We start from the raw sequence: 20,430 nt of genomic DNA on the forward strand, positions 1-20,430 counted from the left end.
GAAAAATGTTAGCAACTGAGTTTTTTTGTACCATTGACTACCATTAAACTGGTTGTTAAAGGTGCCCCAGAACGGTTTGTTTTCCTGAATTCTTCAAAATATTTTCTTTTGTGTTCAGCAGAACAAAAACAAATTATAGAATAATTATTTCTGCTATGGTAGTCAGTGGTGCCCGAGAAATGTCAGTTGCTAACATTCTTCAAAAGTACCAAACAAAGAAGCTCATACAGGTTTGGAACAACTTACTTCATGACAGAATTTTCATTTTTGGGTGAACTATGCCTTTTTACTGTACTGTATATTCTGTCCTCCGCACACAAACACTTTTGTATTTTCCAATAAGCATCATTTAGTATAATTCGCAACCTCTGGTCTCACTTTGATTTCCTTTTGTAATACAATACGTAAAACAATAGTAAAACCACGATTATTAGGTCTTGAGGCACGGACATGTCACTAAACCTTGCTCTTGGATTTTTGTTGAAACCACCCATAACCATAAGAATTGATGCAAAGAGGATAACAATGAAAAATTGCCTTTCATAAAGCTGGCATATACTATCATTGAATAGGAAAGAGTGTCCACCCGATGACCTCTGCAAAAGTTCTGTAGTCCATCATCCTGCTCCATATTTATTTCTCACTCCACCAATTCTTCCCACGATCTCCTTGTGACCAGCTTTCCTAGCAGCATATTTGTTCCTTACTTAACTTATCTCAGGAAAGTGGCAACAATAAGCAAAACATTTTGCCATCTAGTCCTATAATAAACTGTTAAATATGGCAAAACTATTAAATGAACGTGTTGAATAAACATGTAAATAAGATAAATTTACAAAAAGTGGCTAATGTGATTGCTACTACTGTAGTGTACCATCAGGAAAGAATTTGTTAAACACATTTAAAGGAGCAATGTGGAGTTTTAGCGGAATCTAGTGGTGAGGTTGCGAATTGCCAGCAATATCAATAGATCCTCCAAAAAATTTAACATTGGACCTTTAATCAAAATATCACAGTTACACTGTACTCCTTCATTTTCTCAACCAGCAGAGGAAGATCAACTCATTAAAAATGAAAAGAGTTAAAAGAGTGAAAAGGATCAAACACAAACTGCGATCTGAACAGTATATTTCAAATATGCTCACAAAATAAACAAAGAAGGCTCACTTACAACACACCGAGGTCATTGCTTGCTCCACAAGATACATAAACAAAATCATTACCAGAAATGTACTGCTATATCTCTTTTTTGCTTCGGTCTGGTATCGTACATACACACGGTGTATACATGTGTGCATATGTATATTTTTTCTTAAGCCACAATATTTAAAATTCACATATAGTATAGCATTTCATAAAATGCATTAGCTAGTTCATGCACAATTTGTCTCATTGACAGAAAACGGGGAAATAAAACAAATATATGCACTTATATGAAAATACACATACAACAAATCCGTCACACGGCATTACAATACCTATAAAAAAACAGACAGAACAAAATCAAAACAAGCATTTTATAATACATACACAAGCGTTGAAAGCATAACTATAAAGAATTGTGTTTAAATGGGGTAGATCCCAAGTGCTTTTGGCCATAAACAATGAGAGCAAGTAGGGACAACTTTTAATGAAAAACTCGAAAATATGATTAATCCCAAAAAACATTAATGTACTGTATATGTTTCCGTACACCAGATAATGGTTTAATATTACAAATGAATGAAAAAACTGTTTTATTAAAAAATTAAGGTGATTCCAATCACCTTAGTATCTACCAATAAACTGTTCAGAAGCAATCAGTTTACAGCTATGCAAGTCAAATTGCTATATACAACCGAATAAGTCATTAAAACAATTTTAGACATGACTTAAAAATTGCAATAGACATATACTGAAAATATTGTAGAGTTCAGTCTGAAATGTTCTTAATAAATAAGCAAAGCATGCAAGTGCAAAACAATTGTGTATCGGATCGTTTTCAAATATACGAGGCACATTTTGGAAATATCTTAGGCCGTTTTAAGAGTTCAGTAACAGCTGGTGGTGATTCTCAAGGAATATCTTAAGGAAAAAGTTTTGTTTGCAAATCATTCTGCACATTCGTATGTACTATGAGTAAAAAAGCATTGACCTGCCATGCTGTTATGTAAAAGTTGGTGTGTTTGGAATATTACATTTAGTTTGAAAACAAATTTCATGTGGATAAAACACCAATAGTTGACACATTGATACTGATATTGGTTGAAGGTGCATAAACCATACATGAAGAAAATGCAATCATAGTCTGGAAGTTCAAACTTAGTAATCTTTTTGCTTTCAGGTTAATATCTGTACGCACATATACAGATACAGTTAAAACAGTATGAATGTTTCTGATAAAAAACATGGCAAAGATGTTCATTTCAACACATACTCATCACATACTCTTTACATTTCAAATAGGATATTTGTATTGATTGACAACATTTCAGTCCCTAGTGCCTACATTAGAAAAAAACGTTCATAACAAAACTGCATGTTTTAGATTACATCTAAAATGACACATTTTAACTGGTTAAACGCTAAAAAGACACATTACATCTGAAATATTTCCTATTTTCAATAGTATGTCATTTATTTACACAGATTATTTATAAGCAAATTACTTTATGATGCCGTTTTGACTGAGTTAGACTCATTTAAATAAATAGGTCTTAAAAAAAGAGGATTTTGAAAGTAAGTGCAGCGTCGTAATGTTAGATGATTGTCATGACTGCAGAGGTGATACAGTACAGAGCAATAATGAGCTGTGGTACTATATTTATATGTAAAAAAAATTGTAAATCTGGCACTGTACTTCTTTATGTGAAACATAACATACCATAACAACGTTTCTTTTTTTTAAATTTTGGGGCAAAAATGATCTGATTCACGTCATGTGGCAGAAGATCACACAACAGTCCATCAACAATCCATAGCTGCAAATACTGTCCTGTAGGTAATAAAGATATTTCAGACATTTTGGAGAGGTCTGGATATGGGACTCCTATAGGAATCATTTAACGAAGTGCTTAAGTGTTTTTAAATAAAGGTCGAAAGGAAAGCAAGGCCTACGTGTGTTTTATTTCCCAGGAAGCAAATGCGCTGCCATTGGAACTCAAAAGTCCCATAATTCCTCTCACTCCATGGAGTACAACACAATATTTGTAGGGAATCACTCACATACTATGTGGCCTTCACTGTTGCAGCTCCTCTTGAGGTAGAGCATGTTGGTCGGTCCAATATAACGCAAGTCCATCTATTTGACTGTGGCAGAGGAGAATGGGAGTCGCATGACTGGAGTCTCAGGGTTTCAGAGTGTGGTCACACAGAGGGACCTGTAACTTGGCTGTTGTAGTCAGCAGTCTCCATTTTGAGGATGTATGGGATGATACTGTCGATTGGTACGTTGCCAATAAGTCCTGTGAAGAAAAGTTCCTCCGTTATGCTGGAGCTCATCAGTCGCAGTGCTGGTAAACGCAACAGGAGACGTGCCAACCTGCCCAACCGAAGATCAGATGGTCAGATAATAGGAATATTCAAGATTAAACAGAGCTTGCTGTCAGTTGCCACAGAATCATTTTAACTTAACTGTCTGTGTGTAAAAAAAGAACAGAAACCATGCCTAGAGTAAATATATTTACAATGTAGCACAAAACGCAAATAAAATCTTTGTTCATGCACCAACAGCTCGTAGTGACCATGCCTGTCACCTTTCAAAAAAGCCTTAAAGGGATAGTTCACCCAAAAACGAAAATTCTGTCATCATTTACTCACCCTCATGTAATTTCATACCTGTATAAATTACTTTGTTCTGAAGAACACAGAGAAAGATATTTGGAAGGATGTTAGCAATTTTCAGTTCTGGGACATCACTGACTACCATAGTAGGAAAAATGTAAGGGTAGCCAAAGCTGCCCCAGAACTGTTTGTTTTCCTAAATTCTTCAAAATATCCAATTATGCGTTCAACAGAACAAAAAAAATATACAATATCTTTTTTATACTATGGTTAGGGTGACCACCCGTCTCGCTTTGCGTTGTACCGCACAGCATTTCACCCCTTGCCCCGCACGTCGCATATTTAGAAAATGTCCCGCATTTTCATCAGTCTGTTGGTTTTTAGTTGTCACATTAAGAAACACGTTCTTTAACCCGAAATGCACGAGACGCTTGTTTGCGCCATTGTTTATTTAACTATTTAACAGCGCTGTGTCAAAAGCTGCAACCCGGTGCACATCAGTGTCCAACGAGCTCATCCAAACGCAAATATTTTTTAAAGCCTGACATTTACCCAATGTATAAGAAGGCAGTGATTTCAGTCATCAAGAGGCTGCGACGTCTGTCAGTAGATCGGGTGGCGATCCTCCCATGTCAACTTGCCAAATAAAAAGTCACTAAAACATCATAAACTGTGTGGCTTTGAAACTGTGTTTAACTTATAGGTTGTGGTTAGCGTATTAAAAGAAAAATGATTTGCAAATCATGAAATGCATTATTTAACAATTTAATGCTTTTAGGAACTTGTTAGCAACCACCGTTTTTAAGACACGATAAAACTCACGGGCGGGTTGTTACTGGTGTGTTTTATGTCGTGGGATAAAACATGAAAGTATTTTTTGTATAGTTTGTATATTGTAAACTTTGTATAGTATAGTTTTGTTAACCCCAAACCTTATTTCACGCATTTTATGAAATCCCCATTCAAAAAACATCATTGACTTTGGGGCGATGGAATGTGTCCTAAAGTCTCGCTTCCGGGGCTTCGCATACAAAAATACTCTATTAATCTGTGTTTTAGGAAACCATTTTGCATGCCACTATATTACATCACAGGTTGGCCATCATACATACATCATTTCTTCTAAGTTCTGTTGATAAAGTCACCAAAACAAAAGATTGAAACAACATGACAATCTTCATTTCGAAGCACAGCATTTCTGTCATAAAGAACACACCTGTAGGTATCATCAGGGTAGGTCTTCTGGACATAATCCTGAAGTTCCATCTGTGCTTTTTCCTGGAATTTCTCAATCTGACTGCAGCTGCTCAAACCCGGATGATCTTGTGAAGTGATGGTTGTCAGTTGTGTGTTAGAAAATATAACAACTAACATGTATTACACATGTTTGAAACATTCGGATGTGACATCCTGACTTTCTGTTAGGAATTCAAGAGTGTGCTGGCATGTGTACCTGGACTGAAGAGGACAATGGCTTTCAGGTAGGCGTACTCGTATCCGTCTGTCTCTAGTTTTGACATGCTGTTGCAGAACTCTTGCAACTTCCATATGTGTTCCATGACCAGTTTAATGCGCTCGCTGGATAGCTTGTCTACTGAGAGAATAGCAGTTATTCATGAATTATAATATGCTGCTGACAACACTATCCAATCAGAGATCAGCATTAGCCTGTCATGTGGTGTCTATGAGCATCGTACCGTCCTGTATGCTGGACTGCAGGTGATTGACGATGGCAGCGAGGATGGTAGACAGACTCATGATGTGTGTGCACTGAGCCAGCCCTAGAGTAAACAGCTCATTCCAACAGGCTCGTACCAGAGCTGTGTTACACTCCTGCCTACAAAAACACACAATGGCGTGTGATTAATATACTCCTGAGACGTAACACGTATCTGTGCAGAGCATAGTTAACAACATGCCTTTCAATGCTGGAAATCTCACCCGAGAGCATGGAATGCTGGGATAGATCGTGCCCAGTGCATGGAGAGAAACAGCAGACGCGACGCAGACTCACAGATGTAATGCACGTTCAGGTACTCGGGCATCGGGCTTGGCATTGTCAACTAAAGAAAACAAAAACAAATCAAACAATGACGTATCAGATCACTCTGAGATCAATTTCGATTTAAATACACATTTCTTTTGCTCTTTATTAAAAAGAAATTACAAGAGAATGCATTCAAAATAGGTCATTAAGCGTATTTACAATTCCTTTCCGAGAACCTACTGTAGGCTCAAGGGGATACTGTACATCAAGACTGTATCTCAACAAGTGACAGAGGAGAAACACTCCAAAGACACACCACAATTCATGACTAAACAAGATATTCAAGCGCTATTAAGTTCAGTGCAGTTACACACCCTGAAGTTGACGTGTGCGTCTGTAAGCAGAGGTCCTTCGACTTCTATGAGAGGTGTGATGTGATCTCTGCTGATCACCTGTATTGTAGGTCCACCCATCCCATCCACCTCTGACAGACTCTGAGCCTCCATCCCCTCACTGGGATTCAGAGCTTTAGCCAGCGTATCGAAGGCACTGTGACACCACATACAACACGCCAAACAAACAAACATCATAAAACATCTTTTACCTATTTCATGCAAAAATGATGTCATCATCCTGACCAATAAGAAGAGAAGCAACAGTAAGACAGTGCAGTCAATTTGTAGAGCTCTGATATATTTTCTGTTCATTCCTGTTGTGTATACTAATAGTTGTTGTCCAAAAGTGAATTGTGTTGTTTGTTAAAATGCATGCATTGGACTATCTTGAAGTTATGCTTCTTTTACAATATGCAGTCATAGTTGGCCATCCTCCAGGTCAGCTGGGCCACTTTTAAGGGATCTCTCCAACCCACCTTTCTTCTGCTGTCATCCTGTATTTCTCATTCCTGAATCAGAACAATGCTGCGATACTTTATGCTCAGAGTTAACATCCCGTCTGGACTATCCTTGTCCTCTCTCCTCAGGGTCAGCTTGCACTACTCCCTCCAACCCCTGGCTATCTGGTGTCCTTCGGGAACATAGGACCACATTCAGGTGGGGAGAGTGAAATTTCAGACAATCGAAAGAACCCGCTGACCTCTGTAGTTATCAGTCAGCAGTACATCAGATGCTGCAAACTCATTTCTCTCTCCGCTTCCCTGGTCTTCCTCTCCTACAGCTGATGACTTTGCAGATTTTTTCACACTACAACCATCAGCAGCCAGTTCTCAATACCACAGACCTTAGGACACAGATGATTCACATCTGAAACCCTACTCTCCACTTTCTCTGTCCACAGTCAGGTTTCAAAAGCAACGCTGTCAGTCTAGCAAAGCAGACACATGTTTAATATCCAGATCCTCTTTGGCAATCCTCTCTTCGTTGGGCATCACAGCAATTCCACTTCACTGATTTGAATCCTACCTCACAGGTAGATCCCCCAGGGCATCATGAAGGGGAGAGGTGTCCATTTTATCACATTGTCACCTGGGGTACCCCAAAGACCAGTGCTTGGATCCTTTATCTTCTCCATATACACATTATATAGGCACATATTCCATTTTTCAAAACCACACAATCCCACTGTAGCTGTATTCTGAATCTCATCCTTGTCCAGGTTTGTCATGTACAATAAATAACTATATCACTTTCCGACTCCCTTTAACTGATCCTTGCTAGTGGGACAGTCTTTCTAACTCTATTCAGTCTGTGCCCCTCACTATATTGAACAAACCTCTCAAACTCAACCTTCTTCTAACACTTGACTGGAACATGTGGAATGGACACATTTTAAAAACATCCCCTCAATACTTCTGCATTTTCTTCCTGGTCAAGCTTCAAAAATGACAACAATCTAGATTCAAATTAAGCTGTTGCCAACTTCTTTTGTTGGGAGGGTGAGCAAGTGATGATTGTTTAGTGAACTGTTCCTTTAAAGGGGTCATATGGCATGAATACGTGTTTTTCTGTGTCTTTGGTGTGTTATAAGTTGCCCATGCATGTATTAGACACGTACAATTGCAAAAATTAAAGTGTCGGAACAAAAGATGCATTCTATCTAAAAGCGAATGCTCACCCAGACCTGCCTGAAACGTCTCGTGTAACCACACCCCCACAAATGTACGTCAGTTGGTGGTATGATTTGACTAAGACCGCCCAAATGTATACGCAAGTAAGGTGGGCGTACCTCTCAGCACAATTGCTTTGGAACCTGATGTTCCAAATATGGACATTTCCGTCACACGCTTGCAGTATTCGACCAATCACTATGCACTAGTTAACTGGCCAATCATAGCACACCTCGCTTTTCAAAACGATGAGCTTTGTAAAGATCGGCGCATTTCAGAGAGGCGGTGCAAAGAGGAGATACAATCATGCACGGTATGTTGAAAATACCGCGTTTTTTAACCTTAAATCGTGTATACACATTGCATTACATCTAAAACAAACAATAATATTCGTTTTAGCCGGGTCATATGACCCCTTTGACTAATACCACAGGTATTAATAACACTGTAAAATATCGATTTCATTAACATGCAAAGGCACATATATTGTCGGCATTAACACACCGTGTGATCTCACTGGGCGAGTCCTCAAGTTGCCTGTCTGTGGTATCTCCGTTTTTCAGAGAGTCATTCAGGTTGGCTAGTGATGTAACCACGTTAGCCAGTGTTCTTAGATCACCCTGTCCTGACTCCGTCTGATGAAGAAATACATCTTCAATTTACATTTTAGAATTCAAGAACCACGCAAATACACAAATAAAAGCTCTTATTACTGGTTAAAACAAACACAGTAGCAGCAAAGCGTTTAGTACTACAGCAGAATCTCTTCACATTTACTGTCCACCGATTCAATTACTAACTTGTAAAGACTGTCAATTGTTCTTTACCACATGTCAAAGGAGGGAAAACTGAAAGAGACAGAAGTTATTTAAGCATGTGTTAGAGATTCATGTTAAGGACAAGGTTGTTACTTTATCTGTTGCCAATAGCAATGTGCCATCAGCCTGAATTAAAGGTTGTTGGATATTGACCAGCATCCCAGGGTCCAACAGGCCAGACCTGCACAGAGCAGACAAGCAAAATAAAGCTCTGACAACTGTACAATTAAACTTGCATCCTATAAAGAAAATATATTGATATACATTTACTGAGAAGTTTAAATTTCACGTATGCAATCATTTATTTCTGAATAATGACAACTGTCCATAGCGGTGCTGCTAAACTGACCACTCATCCATTAAAGGCATGTTTGCTAGATTGATTTACTCATCGATTCATTTTTCCACTGTAGCTAATGTACCACTAGCACCACTACAGTGTACATTTTCCCTTGCACCGATTGTTCCCTTGACACCATTGTGCACTGTGGGTGAATGTAAGCAGCATTGAAGGATGTCTCACCGTGGGGCCTCTTTCTCTGTGATGAAGGTGGGTGTTGCGATAAGAGGACTCCGCAGGTCTTTGCGGATGTAGATCTTCTCTGTGGACGCAGCGCAGTTGGCAGGCTTTTCTCTGGGCAGGTCAATGGGTTTTCGCTCACTCTGTACAGCTGCAGGACAAACACACACACAAATGAGTCAATGCTCCAGGCTGCCATACACACATCCGTTTGCTGTCAAGACTGTGGTGATGACGGCACTTGAAAGTCCTAATGAGAAGGTTTCACATTCTTTTTAGTTATAAATTCTATAGGATCCTTTAAATGATGACGGACGCGGTTACAGTTGAACACTCACAGTCCATCTTCATGCCCATCTCCAGGCATTTCCTGAGTCTGCAGAACTGGCAGCGGTTGCGATGGTGTTTATTGACGACACAGTCCTGGTTACTGCGGCAGCTGTAGGTCAAACTCTTGCGTACGCTTCTCTTGAAGAACCCCTTACAACCTTCACAGCTCACCGCACCATAGTGCCGCCCTGCACACAAAGATGAGTTCAGCCTTTTTATAAACAGGATGGTTATGGTCCATATGTACATGTAATGTCAGTCTGCTGCTAGTACCTGATGCTTTATCGCCACACACCAGGCAGTATTCTACAGGCTGGGCTCGACTCATGTCTCCTCCTTTGCCAAGAAGCCTCTCCACTGACACTGCATCAGTCACAAACTATCAGAAAAAGCAAAATGTGTTTACATTATATTATCATTTTTCCATTTGGAAGACGCTTTTATCCAAATATATTTTTATTTACAGTGCATTCAAGGTATGTTTTATCCGTATGCGTGTTCTGGAATCAAACACACTACCTTTTGCGCTGCTATTGCAACACTCTACATGTTATTACTTATTTGTTTCTTGTCATTTTTCTAACGGCATGTGTGCCTGTGTGCTCGAAACGTCACACGCCATGTGAAAGTCTTTTAATGAATACATTTTTTTATATTTTTGGAGCTTTGGTGTGCCGACTTGATTTATAATTCTTCTAACGGCACAACTAAAACTACAACAAGACAACCAAGAACCAGTGCACTTATTGTGAAATTTTGTTTTTAATGTTGTTTAATTGTCTATGTGGGGCAAAATCTGCATGTTTGTGATCAGAGTTTTCCTGCACAGAAAAATTGGAGGCAGCCACCTCCGTCAAATTCGTTTGAGGTATGATCTTCTTGCATTTAGCACTGTGGCTAAAAAATCAGTACATACTGTACTATCCTGTTATCAAACTGTTCCGCAATCATCTGCCACACTCTCTTTATATTCTGTCTTTGTAATCTGTACTTAATTGTTCCTCATACAGTACTTTGTGCTGCGAGACGAAGTACACTAAGACGCCATCCTGGATTTTGGCGCTCGTTTCTACGGTGTCTCTGAATTGTCAAAACACCTCTTAAAATCCTTGCTACAGATGCGAAAAACGCAGAAAATCGAACCCAGTCTGAATTTTTTTATGATGGATGAAAATATCGGAGGCAGTGTGTAAATGTGATTGACACAGCGTGAGGTCGTATTTATTTTTTAACGTGCGAAAATTTCGGATGCAAATTTCGGACTCTATGTACAATTACCTTTAGCCTACGAAAACACATCATCTGTGAGCCACTCCATAGGAGCTGTATTAGCTATGTTTCATGGCTTTTTAGATGAATATTGTTTGTTTTGCATCCAAGTACGTTCAATTTCTTTAAAAAGGTTTCTTAAATTAACGTGCCGTACATCATTGTAATGTTTTAAGCTGTGAAGTTGGCTCATTGAATCAGCATTGAACTGTACACAGCGAGTTCGCCAGTATGAACGCACATTGCGATCAGAACGACTCGCACACAAATGACTCATTTGAACTGATTTGTTTTAATTCGATTTCGATTTAAACGAATCGGTTCAAACGAGTCATTTGTTTGCGATAATAAAATCACAGATTTTTTATATTCACCAGTGACTGAAAAGTTTCAATTGTTTAAACTTTAAAATGTTTAAACTTTTCTAGCGGATGTAAGAAATCAGTGAATCATTCAAAGTTCAGTAAACTACAAGAGAATGTGTAGGATGTGAATGAGCTTTGCAAATTTAGAAAGACTGGTTCATTTAGTTGGCTATTGTGGGCTGAAAAGTTAGATGAAACGGATAAAAAGCTTTGTTTGATTTAAAAACATTTCTGTTTGGATGAATAAAAGTAATGTTTTATATAACTTAATAATTGTCATTTTCATCTCATTTTTTATGTTTTAATATGTAAAGTGTTTGGTTAAGTCACTTGAAGGTACAGTACGCCTACACATGCGTGTGTGTACAAGATAAGGATGGCACCACTTCCGCCTCATTTTGAGCCAGGAAAAACCCTGGTGATGACTCATATAGTAAATAAAATAAGGGTGAAGAGTTACATTCAAGTCATCTAAAAGGAATAAAGAAATTATTATTACAGGATCGTTTTACATATGCTTTTTTAAGAGTACAGTTTTTGTATTTATTAATATCACTTTAAATGTAACGCTCCGTTTAATTTATTTATTACTACATATAGGAATTCATAGTCCGTATAATATTTGACCTGTGTTTCGCTCTCCTTTATCTTAAATGTGTGCTTCTCTGAGATAACCATGCTGTGTGCGTGCCTGCGTGTGTTAGTACATGTGTATTTTGTGCTCTGTGCATGTGGAGTTGTGTGTCCATGTTTTATGCAAGTGGGTGTGTTTGAACCTGTGTGCGTGTCTGTATTCTGTGTGTGTTCACCTTTTTTTGTTTTTTCTTGTATAATGTTCTGCTTATAGTCAATATGTTTCATGTAGCCTACAGCTGCTTTGTAACAAAGAAAATTGTAAAAAGCACAATATATACTGTAAATAGAGTTGAGTTGAAATGCAGTGGGACTTTAGTAATAAGAAATAATGGTAGTTCCAATTAGTTTTTAATTGTATAAAGGCCTTCAAAAATGCCGTAGAATAACAATCTCAAATGATGTATTATGTATGAAAAATGATTTGAAAATACAACAGAAAAACCCTTTGTCTTGCTTTGAAAGCTAACTTATCCCTAATATTAAATACGATTTGAATACTTTTTGCATAACATCACAGAATTCCAATTGAAACACAATATAACAGGGACGTTCCAAGAGTGTACAAGCACCACGGTGCTCGGGCCATAAAAAATGCTCTTCTCAAGCATGTTTTTAATTGTTTTTTTATTTAACTAGGGACAAAATTATTTAATGTGGTTAAAATAAGAGATGTTTTTATGTGAAGAATGATATACAAAATTCTTGCACAATTAATACTGAAATGGCTTACGTTTTTTCGACACACTAGGTTTCTCATCATAATTGTTAACATGTCAAATGTTTAGTAAAATCTTAGTCTGGGACATGGGCAAACGTTTTCCATTCGGCCTGTATAAAACACAGAGAAAAGCATTTGGGTGAATTCATACCTGAATTCGGCTGGGCACCATACTGTCTGCGGTGGCAAAGATGAGCTGTTTGGCACTACTGCTCTCAGGTGATGCCAGGAGGACTTTGCTCGCTCCACTGCCATCGGGTGCCGTCAGGATAAACTGCTGTTTGGGCAAACTCGAGTCCAGCGCGGTGACTATCTGAATCTTCTGACCTGTCTGCTGTTCAGTCACAATCTGACAAAGACAAAGTGTGTGTGTGTGAGTGTGCTGGCACACACTTTGTCTATTATAAACCTTGAGTGTGCGTCTGTGTCTGCACCTGTATTCGCTGTGGGCTGGTGATGGACGGGTCAGTGGAGATGATCTGAATGCGCTGGGGGGAGGCGCTCATCACTGAGCTGTCAGATGGAGAAGACTGTACCTGCAACGCACACACACACACGCACAGCACGTATACACACACACACACACACACACACAAATGACATTCCCTCTCAGGGTCAAAGGCAGTGTGTTTCCATGGTAACTGAATAGTCTTCTTCAACAAAGAGCCCAACAATAATATGCTCGGCAAAAACATTTGTAAAGCTAATGAAAGCAGGAGACAGGAATTGAAACATACATTTTCCTGTTAAACCACAAGCAATTCAAATGATTTTTCCCACTGCTCATGTTACAGTGTTTTGAAAGGTTAAAACACTGCAATTGCAATTTATTTTCAGATTTGTGGCATCAGCCAATAACCATGCAGACGTAAATCAGTTTTACCAGCAGCGTTATCAAATCAAATATTCATGTGAATGCAAATATGTTATATGTTACAAATATGATGTTTAGAAATATTTTATTTTACTTTTTAAAACAAAATCTAAGAAAACGTTTATTTATTTGCTTTTTCGTTATCGTTAAATTGTGTTATACTTCATACATTGGCATTATTATTTTTCTACAGAATTTTTAATGCTATTATATAGCACTTGTCATATTATTGCCTCCGCAAGACGAGCCGCTTTGGTGTTTTCCTCACTATTGTAAGTCACTCACCTCTGCAACCTGCTCAGTCGTCAATATTTGCTGAGCCAGCAACTCCATAGTGGTTGTCATGGTGATGTGAGGTCATTAGAGTTGTCTGACTGGACAAAGGCCAGTACGACCTCTGCAGAGAACACCTCCACCTGTGTGCCTGCTAAATTTAGATGATAATGTGTAATGTCAAACCTCCACAATTTATGGAAAGCTCAACTAATAGATGTCATTATCTATTCAAATAATACCTAAAGGAGTAGTTCACCTTCAAAATTAAAATTCTGTCATCATTTACACGCCCTCTTGTCATTTCAAACCTGTATGATTTCTTCTTCTGCAGAACACAAAAGAAGATATTTTGAAAAATGTTGGTAACAGAACAGAACAGCACAGCCCCCCATTTACTTCTATTGTAACCAATGCAAGTGAAAGGGGGGCTGTTAACGACATTCTTCAAAATATCTTCTTTTGTGTTCTGCAGAAGTAAGAAAGTCATACAGGTTTGAAATGACAAGAGGCTGAGTAAATGATGACAGAATTTTCATTTTGAAGGTAAACTACTCCTTTAAGTAAAAACATGATCACTGAATTCCAAAACCATCCCAAAACCACCGTGTCAAAACCACTGCCCTAAAAGGGAATAGACGTCGCTGTTATACTGTATATTTAAACTCTTGGTCATTAAAATGGCTATAAAATCCTTTCTTGCTAATTTATCCAAGACAGTTTTCTCCTTTGGAACTATAATATCTTTTAAATTAACTATTGAGACCAAGTTAATGTGCCTCAACTTCAGAAGTCCCTTAGCAATTTCAGTAGTTTTGTACTAAGGTGTTGTTAAAATTGATATGTTCAATGCAGTTGTTTTAAAAGAAAGAAAAAAGATACATTTCTAGATTCAACACTATTTGTTCTTCAGACATTCCTCTTCAAAAGAAATGAAATACCAGATTTTTGAAAAATGACCCACATTTGGTTTTTGATGACTGAAAATGTGTGCATTTTAACAGTTTTCTCATAAAGCCACATTTAGATCCTCATATCTCTAGGACTGCATCTTATAGGGCTTTAAAAATGTAGTTCCCAAAAGACAAGTTGGTCAAGAACAAGAATCTAAAAGGACATTAAGGTATCTCTAGCGGTTCTGGAGTTAGAGGTACGCATATTTTGTAAAAAGAACACAAAATGCCCTTTCTTCATTTCTGAGCGGTCACCATTGGCATAAAATGCATTCAAGGATTCTTAAAATTAACAGATTTACTAACAGATATACTGATCTTTGTGTAAAAATAAAATAATGATGCTGGCATATTTCTCATGTCATTTTTTACACCCTCTAATATGGCTCCAAATTTAGAGTGAAAATTGTCATTTTTACCTCCTTCTACAAATTAATTGATTACTTAATAACTATTCATCGGTGGCATTTCATATTTTGGCCCGTGACGGGTCTCCTGTTCTTCCTGCTATGGCCGGCGGGTGGGTGTGACTAGGAGACTCATCAAGTGAACAATGTCCACCTGGTCTACCCTCTATATAAAGCTTGGTCTTTGTTGGTGTGGGGTTGGCTTGCTCCCGTTTTGTTTTGATTTACATTTGATTCTGTCTGACGTCAGGCTGAATTGTCTTGGACTCTGTTGTTTTCATGGTTTATTTATTATTCTATTTGGGTTAATAAACATTTTCGTTGCAACTAAACCAACCTGGGTATTTCCTCCATTCATTTGTCACGGCTTGAGCAGGTCGTGACAAATATGGGGGCTCGTCTGTAAGTTGAATTTTGTTGTTTAACAAATATGGAAATGAGTTATTTGTCGAAGTTATTCGTTGGTTGATAAATAGGGGTTATTTGCTCATTGTTTATTTGGTTAATTTTGTCCAAAGTTAAAGGTGAGTTCGTTTTATGTAATTTAATTTAATAATACGTTTTGTTTCGTTAAACAGAATTGCCACTGGAATGGCCACAATACACCCAGAAAAGCTGATTGAATGGATAATAAATAAAAATACATTTGGAATGGTCTCTTAATTTTTTCCGTGGGTGGCTGTATAATTTAATAGAAAATTATACATGCAAGATTTTTTAATGCGGAAAACTACCTGTATCGTTTTTAATGAGAGAAATATAGTAATCTGTATAAGAATAGCCTACATAAGTAATATGTTAACACCTAAAAATAGGTTAAAAACACCTAAAAAAAACTATATAAATAAATCTGAAATTGAATTTACAAAGTCTGAAAATGTTTTTAACAACATAATCTAGGCTTTAGGATAAACTGGTGCCTCACATAACATTAACATTTTGTGTACAAAAAATTGTCTCATCAAACAAAGAAGGACAATAGTGAGTGACCATATCTATTTTCTATTATCTTCATCTAGATTGTAGACTTTACTGTATACAGCTCTTATCATGTTACTGCATTATGGATGAATATCTTTGTTCAATTCAATTCCCTATTTGTAAATCAGATGAAACACTTCAGGTTCAGATGATCGGTTAAACGTAGTCAGGATCATTAATTGGACAATGTTATTGTACGTCATCCCCGAACGAGGCGATGATTGGCTAGAGGTAACGTCAATCACGGTAAGGCTAGTGGACTATCCAGGAAGTGCTGTCAAAACTGAACAAAATGGAGAATCTGGCACAAAGCCAACGACGGAACACCAAACCTTTGCAAACGTGTATTAAAATAATTAGAGTTCACATACAATCGTGTTTCATCGTGACAGTTTTAATTTGAGGTTATTTCTAGATTCGCTAATCTTATGCGATAACTGATGGTAAAATCCACCAACTGTTGGTGCCCGTGGTGGCAAAGGTAAAAGGGTCGAGTTCATATGATAGCTCTCAGGCTAACCAGCTAATACTGTCAACACGTCCGCTGCCGTACGCCTCTTAACACAATGACCGATTACATTGTAACGTTATACAACAGACAGCAGCTCTAGGACAAGGTGCATCGTTCAGGGGATTTTAACGCGTGCAATGCTAAAAAGGGATTTTTGGTCGTCCAAGAAAAACTAAAGCTTAATTGTTGACACCGCTTATGCGTTTTCATGGCATAATCAGGCCTGTTTTTAGGCACCGTATGCAAAAAAACCTGACCAAAAAGGTTTTTCCGCGAGTGCTTTAAAAACATTACGTGACATGCAGACATAAAAAGCTGCTCACCTATGACAGGGATGCGCGTCGGGTTTATATCACATTGTTTGTTATTGTTTTACTCCAGTGAAAGGTCATAGTTCGTGACCCCGTTTGCCAGCGTGCGGTAGTTTTTCTTCCTTTCTGTTGTGCGCGCTCACGCGGCTGGAGTTCGCGCGTCTGGAGGAAGACGGCGCTGACGTCACCCTGTCTGCCTCCGACACTGCAGAACTGTTAGGCGCAAAAAATGATATTGATACTGTTAATCAAAAAACACAACCAAAAGGTGCAATCTTTTTTTGAAATTAGTGCTTCTTTCTGTGTGAGCGATGTTTCTTTTTTGACTGTTTGTTACTTTAATACAAAGATGTTTATTTTTGTATTATTGTGTATTGTCTTATAAAAAATCTGCAACAATAGCTGTATATCTAGGCTAGTGGATTTTTAAGTATGGTCACTTTAGCAAATTTGTGTAAGGATGCAGATGAATGAATCGATTTAAAATAGATTCTTGACTTTTCCACCTCACTTCTTTAAAGCTGACAGTTATTGTGAATGTGTAGTTTATGATAGCTGGCCTGTGCCCCTCAGAGGTCAGGCCTTATAAAACTTAAAATCATTTAAGATCCTTTTGAAAACATTTTCAATATCCAAATTTAATGTTGACATGTGTTTTGGAACCCTGTGATTGCAGAATAAGAAAAATAAAACATTCCTTAACTAGAAAATAATTACATTTAGAGACCTTTAGTTGCCTTTTTTATTTTATAAAATTGTATTTTACAACTATTGTGCTGTTGTAAATGTGTTATTCTTAAAGAATTAGAATAATAGATGCTTGAAATGAAATAAATCTAAATCATATTACGAATATAAGAACGCAATACATTTTGGTAGCAGATTCTAACCCCAGCCGGCGGACCAAATAAAAAAACACCCTAGATATAGACTTTTAAGATTTATTTTAAAACATGGATAAATAGAGCAATGTCTTCAGGGTGACCCAAGGCCAAAATAATGAACAAAATGTTTTTAATAACCCCTGATATAACTTACAGAACACAATAAATAAAAAATATGTCTGTTGTACAGGGGCCTAACTCCCTAACAAAAAACAATCTGCAAAGTACATTTACATTTATTCATTTGGCAGACACTTTTATCCAAAGCGACTCACAAGTAGGAGAGCATATAAACATTTTGTCAACACGCTAAACAGTACCGTTAGTTTACAAGGCCATGCTACTAGGAGGATTAAAGCTGGAGTAAGCAAAGGAGAGAATGAACAACAAGGTTTTTTTTTGTGACAGACATACAGAGTTATTGGTTAGTCAAATAAATGCGGAACATGTATGTTTAGAGCTGTTTTTTGAAACTTGTGAAGGATGCTGCAGTTTGGATGGAGGCTGGTAGTTCATTCCACCAAAGGGGAACCGAATAAGTAAAGATTTTTGCAAGCGATTTGGTGCCTCGCTGTGATGGAACAACCAGGCGTCGCTCATTTTCAGGCCGAAGATGACGGGAGGGGATGTAGAACTGGAGCACTGAGTTAAGGTAGATGGGCGAATTTGCCGTTACCGTTCTGAAGGCCAGTGTCAGAGATTTAAACTTGATGCGGGCGGCAACTGGCAGCCAGTGAAGTGAAATCAGAAGGGGTGTTACATGGGTTCTTTTAGGCTGATTGAAAACTAGACGTGCAGCTGCATTCTGGATCGTTTGCAAGGGCTTGACTGCATTGGTTGGAAGGCCGGCCAGTAGAGAATTGCAGTAGTCCAGTCTTGATATGACCAGAGCTTGAACAAGCAGCTGAGAGGCATGCTCCGACAGGAACGGCCTGATTTTCCTGATGTTGTAGAGCACATACCTGCAAGTTCGAGAGGTTGCTGCGATGTGGGAGGTGAATTTCAGCTGGTCGTCGAGCATCATCCCCAGGTTCCTCGCAGACTTGGTGGGTGTTATATTTGAGGATTGATGGCTGGGCCAGTATAACCAGGAGTTCTGTCTTGGAGAGGTTGAGTTGTAGGTCATGCGCTTTCATCCAAGAAGAGATGTCCAGAAGGCAGGCAGAGACACGGGCAGAGATGGTGGGGTCATCTGGCTGAAAAGAGAAATAAAGCTGCGTGTCATCTGCATAAAAATGGTATGAGAGCCCATGTGCCTTAATTATTGGACCCAGGGAGGTCATAATTTCTTCTTCTGTGGGCAGTCGTGGCCTAATGGTTAGAGAGTCGGACTCATGACCAGAAGGTTGCCGGTTCGATTCCCAGGGCTGGCGGGTAACGACTGAGGTGCCCTTGAGCAAGGCACCTTACCCCTACTTGCTCCCCAGGCGCTGCAGTGATAGCTGCCCACTGCTCCGGGTGTACATGTGGTCACCACTTGCTGTGCGTGTGTTCACCACTCTCTGGATGGGTTTAACGCAGAGGTCACATTTCGGGTATGGGTCACCATATCTGACTAATAGGTCATTTTCACTTTCTTTTGTTTTGTATTTCTGTTATTTATTGCATTTTGTTCCTTTAATACTGTTTTTGTTGCTGTCACTTACAGGTCATATATTAAAACATGCACACAAATATTGCATCCAGTATATACCTTTTCATGATATTTAATTAAAAGGGATATTGTCTTTTTAATTGTATTTTATATTCCATAATACGCTAGTTTACCCAAAAATGAATTTGCTGTTAATTTACTCACCCGCAGTCTCCCAGTACTTCCAAGATGTGGGTGGTATTGTTTTTTTTCAAGAAGATATTTATGAAGATATTGAATTAATGAAAGTCAAATAAAAAAAGTCAAAAACGCTTTTCAGCACAAAAGTAATGCCTGCCCCTTTACGTTAAGAATCAATCGGTTTGTGCAAGAAACTGAACGCTATTATCGAATCTTCGGGTGAATTCCAATCGCATTCATGTGCCCCACGCAGATCCGTTAAAGTGCAAGTTCTGGAGGGAGATGATGAACAGCTGTTTTCGTAAATACTGCTGTTTAAATCATATATATTGAATACAGTAATAAAAAACAACATAGTTTTTTTCCTTATCTGAGACAAGTTCACGTGGTGTAGTACTCTTCCTGCAGTTACATTCAAGGGCACACCTATCGCGTGCGCAAACCGACTGCCTCTGGCTGTGGATTGCCGATTATAACATTGCAAATAGCATTAAGTTTCTTGGACAGACCGATCAAATCGCTTCGTTATGAGCCGCGCGAATTACTTTTGTATTGAACGTAGCAGCGTTTTGGACTTTCAAAGATGTGGCGTCTCAGGACGCACATTTCTTAAAGCACACCGTTCTTAAAGTCTCTCACTTATTTGAAGGAAAGGATCTGTCTGTGAGATAAGAGTCAAAAGTTTGGAGAGGTGAACCACACGCTCTCGCATTTCCCTGGCAGGATTGTATACAACAGATGGAACATGTGAAAAACATTGAAATGTAATAATGCTAATGTTTCTTTCGAAGTGGTATAAGTGATGTTTTGGAAGAATAGCACCAACTCCAGTAGCACTCATTGGCATCAAGTATAAAATAACATGAACAATCGGGATGCAATAATTGTGGGAGCTACAAAAACGTTTGTACGGCCTAAAACGCAAATTGACATTCATGAGATTTTTGAGTAGGCCTATAATGAAGTAAGTATAATAAAGTATTCTTAAGAAT

The 20,430-nt window shown here is 38.3% G+C and overlaps 1 protein-coding gene across 4 annotated transcripts; it reads right to left on the reverse strand.

Moving 5' to 3' along the window:
- Positions 1-1,111: 1,111 nt before the first annotated feature.
- On the reverse strand, positions 1,112-16,925 carry nr2c2 (nuclear receptor subfamily 2, group C, member 2). 4 transcript variants are annotated; one of them, XM_057355818.1, is made up of 15 exons: positions 16,793-16,925; positions 13,630-13,771; positions 12,905-13,006; positions 12,622-12,819; positions 9,756-9,861; positions 9,491-9,670; positions 9,156-9,303; positions 8,726-8,813; positions 8,319-8,449; positions 6,124-6,298; positions 5,704-5,825; positions 5,460-5,599; positions 5,216-5,353; positions 4,979-5,084; positions 1,112-3,520 (listed from the first exon to the last, which is right to left on the reverse strand). In XM_057355818.1, the coding sequence occupies exons 2-15, from the start codon at positions 13,687-13,689 to the stop codon at positions 3,346-3,348; spliced, it is 1,869 nt and encodes a 622-aa protein (XP_057211801.1). In that variant the 5' UTR covers positions 13,690-13,771; positions 16,793-16,925; the 3' UTR covers positions 1,112-3,345. The 4 variants fall into 4 exon arrangements, with proteins under 4 accessions (XP_057211801.1, XP_057211799.1, XP_057211800.1 ...); XM_057355816.1 differs by having other exon boundaries at positions 5,216-5,356; XM_057355817.1 differs by having other exon boundaries at positions 5,216-5,356; positions 13,630-13,768; positions 16,793-16,912.
- Positions 16,926-20,430: the final 3,505 nt, after the last annotated feature.

Source organism: Triplophysa rosa, linkage group LG17 (assembly GCF_024868665.1).
Source record: "Triplophysa rosa linkage group LG17, Trosa_1v2, whole genome shotgun sequence".
Taxonomy (NCBI): Eukaryota; Metazoa; Chordata; class Actinopteri; order Cypriniformes; family Nemacheilidae; genus Triplophysa; species Triplophysa rosa.

Bases quoted from the DNA above. Each gene is read 5' to 3' on its own strand.
- nr2c2 (XM_057355816.1), bottom strand. From the start codon at position 13,689: ATGACAACCACTATGGAGTTGCTGGCTCAGCAAATATTGACGACTGAG. The intron at 6,299-8,318 runs GTGTGTTAATGC...GTGGTGTCACAG, and splicing joins TCGCCCAGTGAGATCACACG to TGCCTTCGATACGCTGGCTA. The intron at 3,521-4,978 runs GTGTGTTCTTTA...TCGGTTGGGCAG, and splicing joins TACCCTGATGATACCTACAG to GTTGGCACGTCTCCTGTTGC.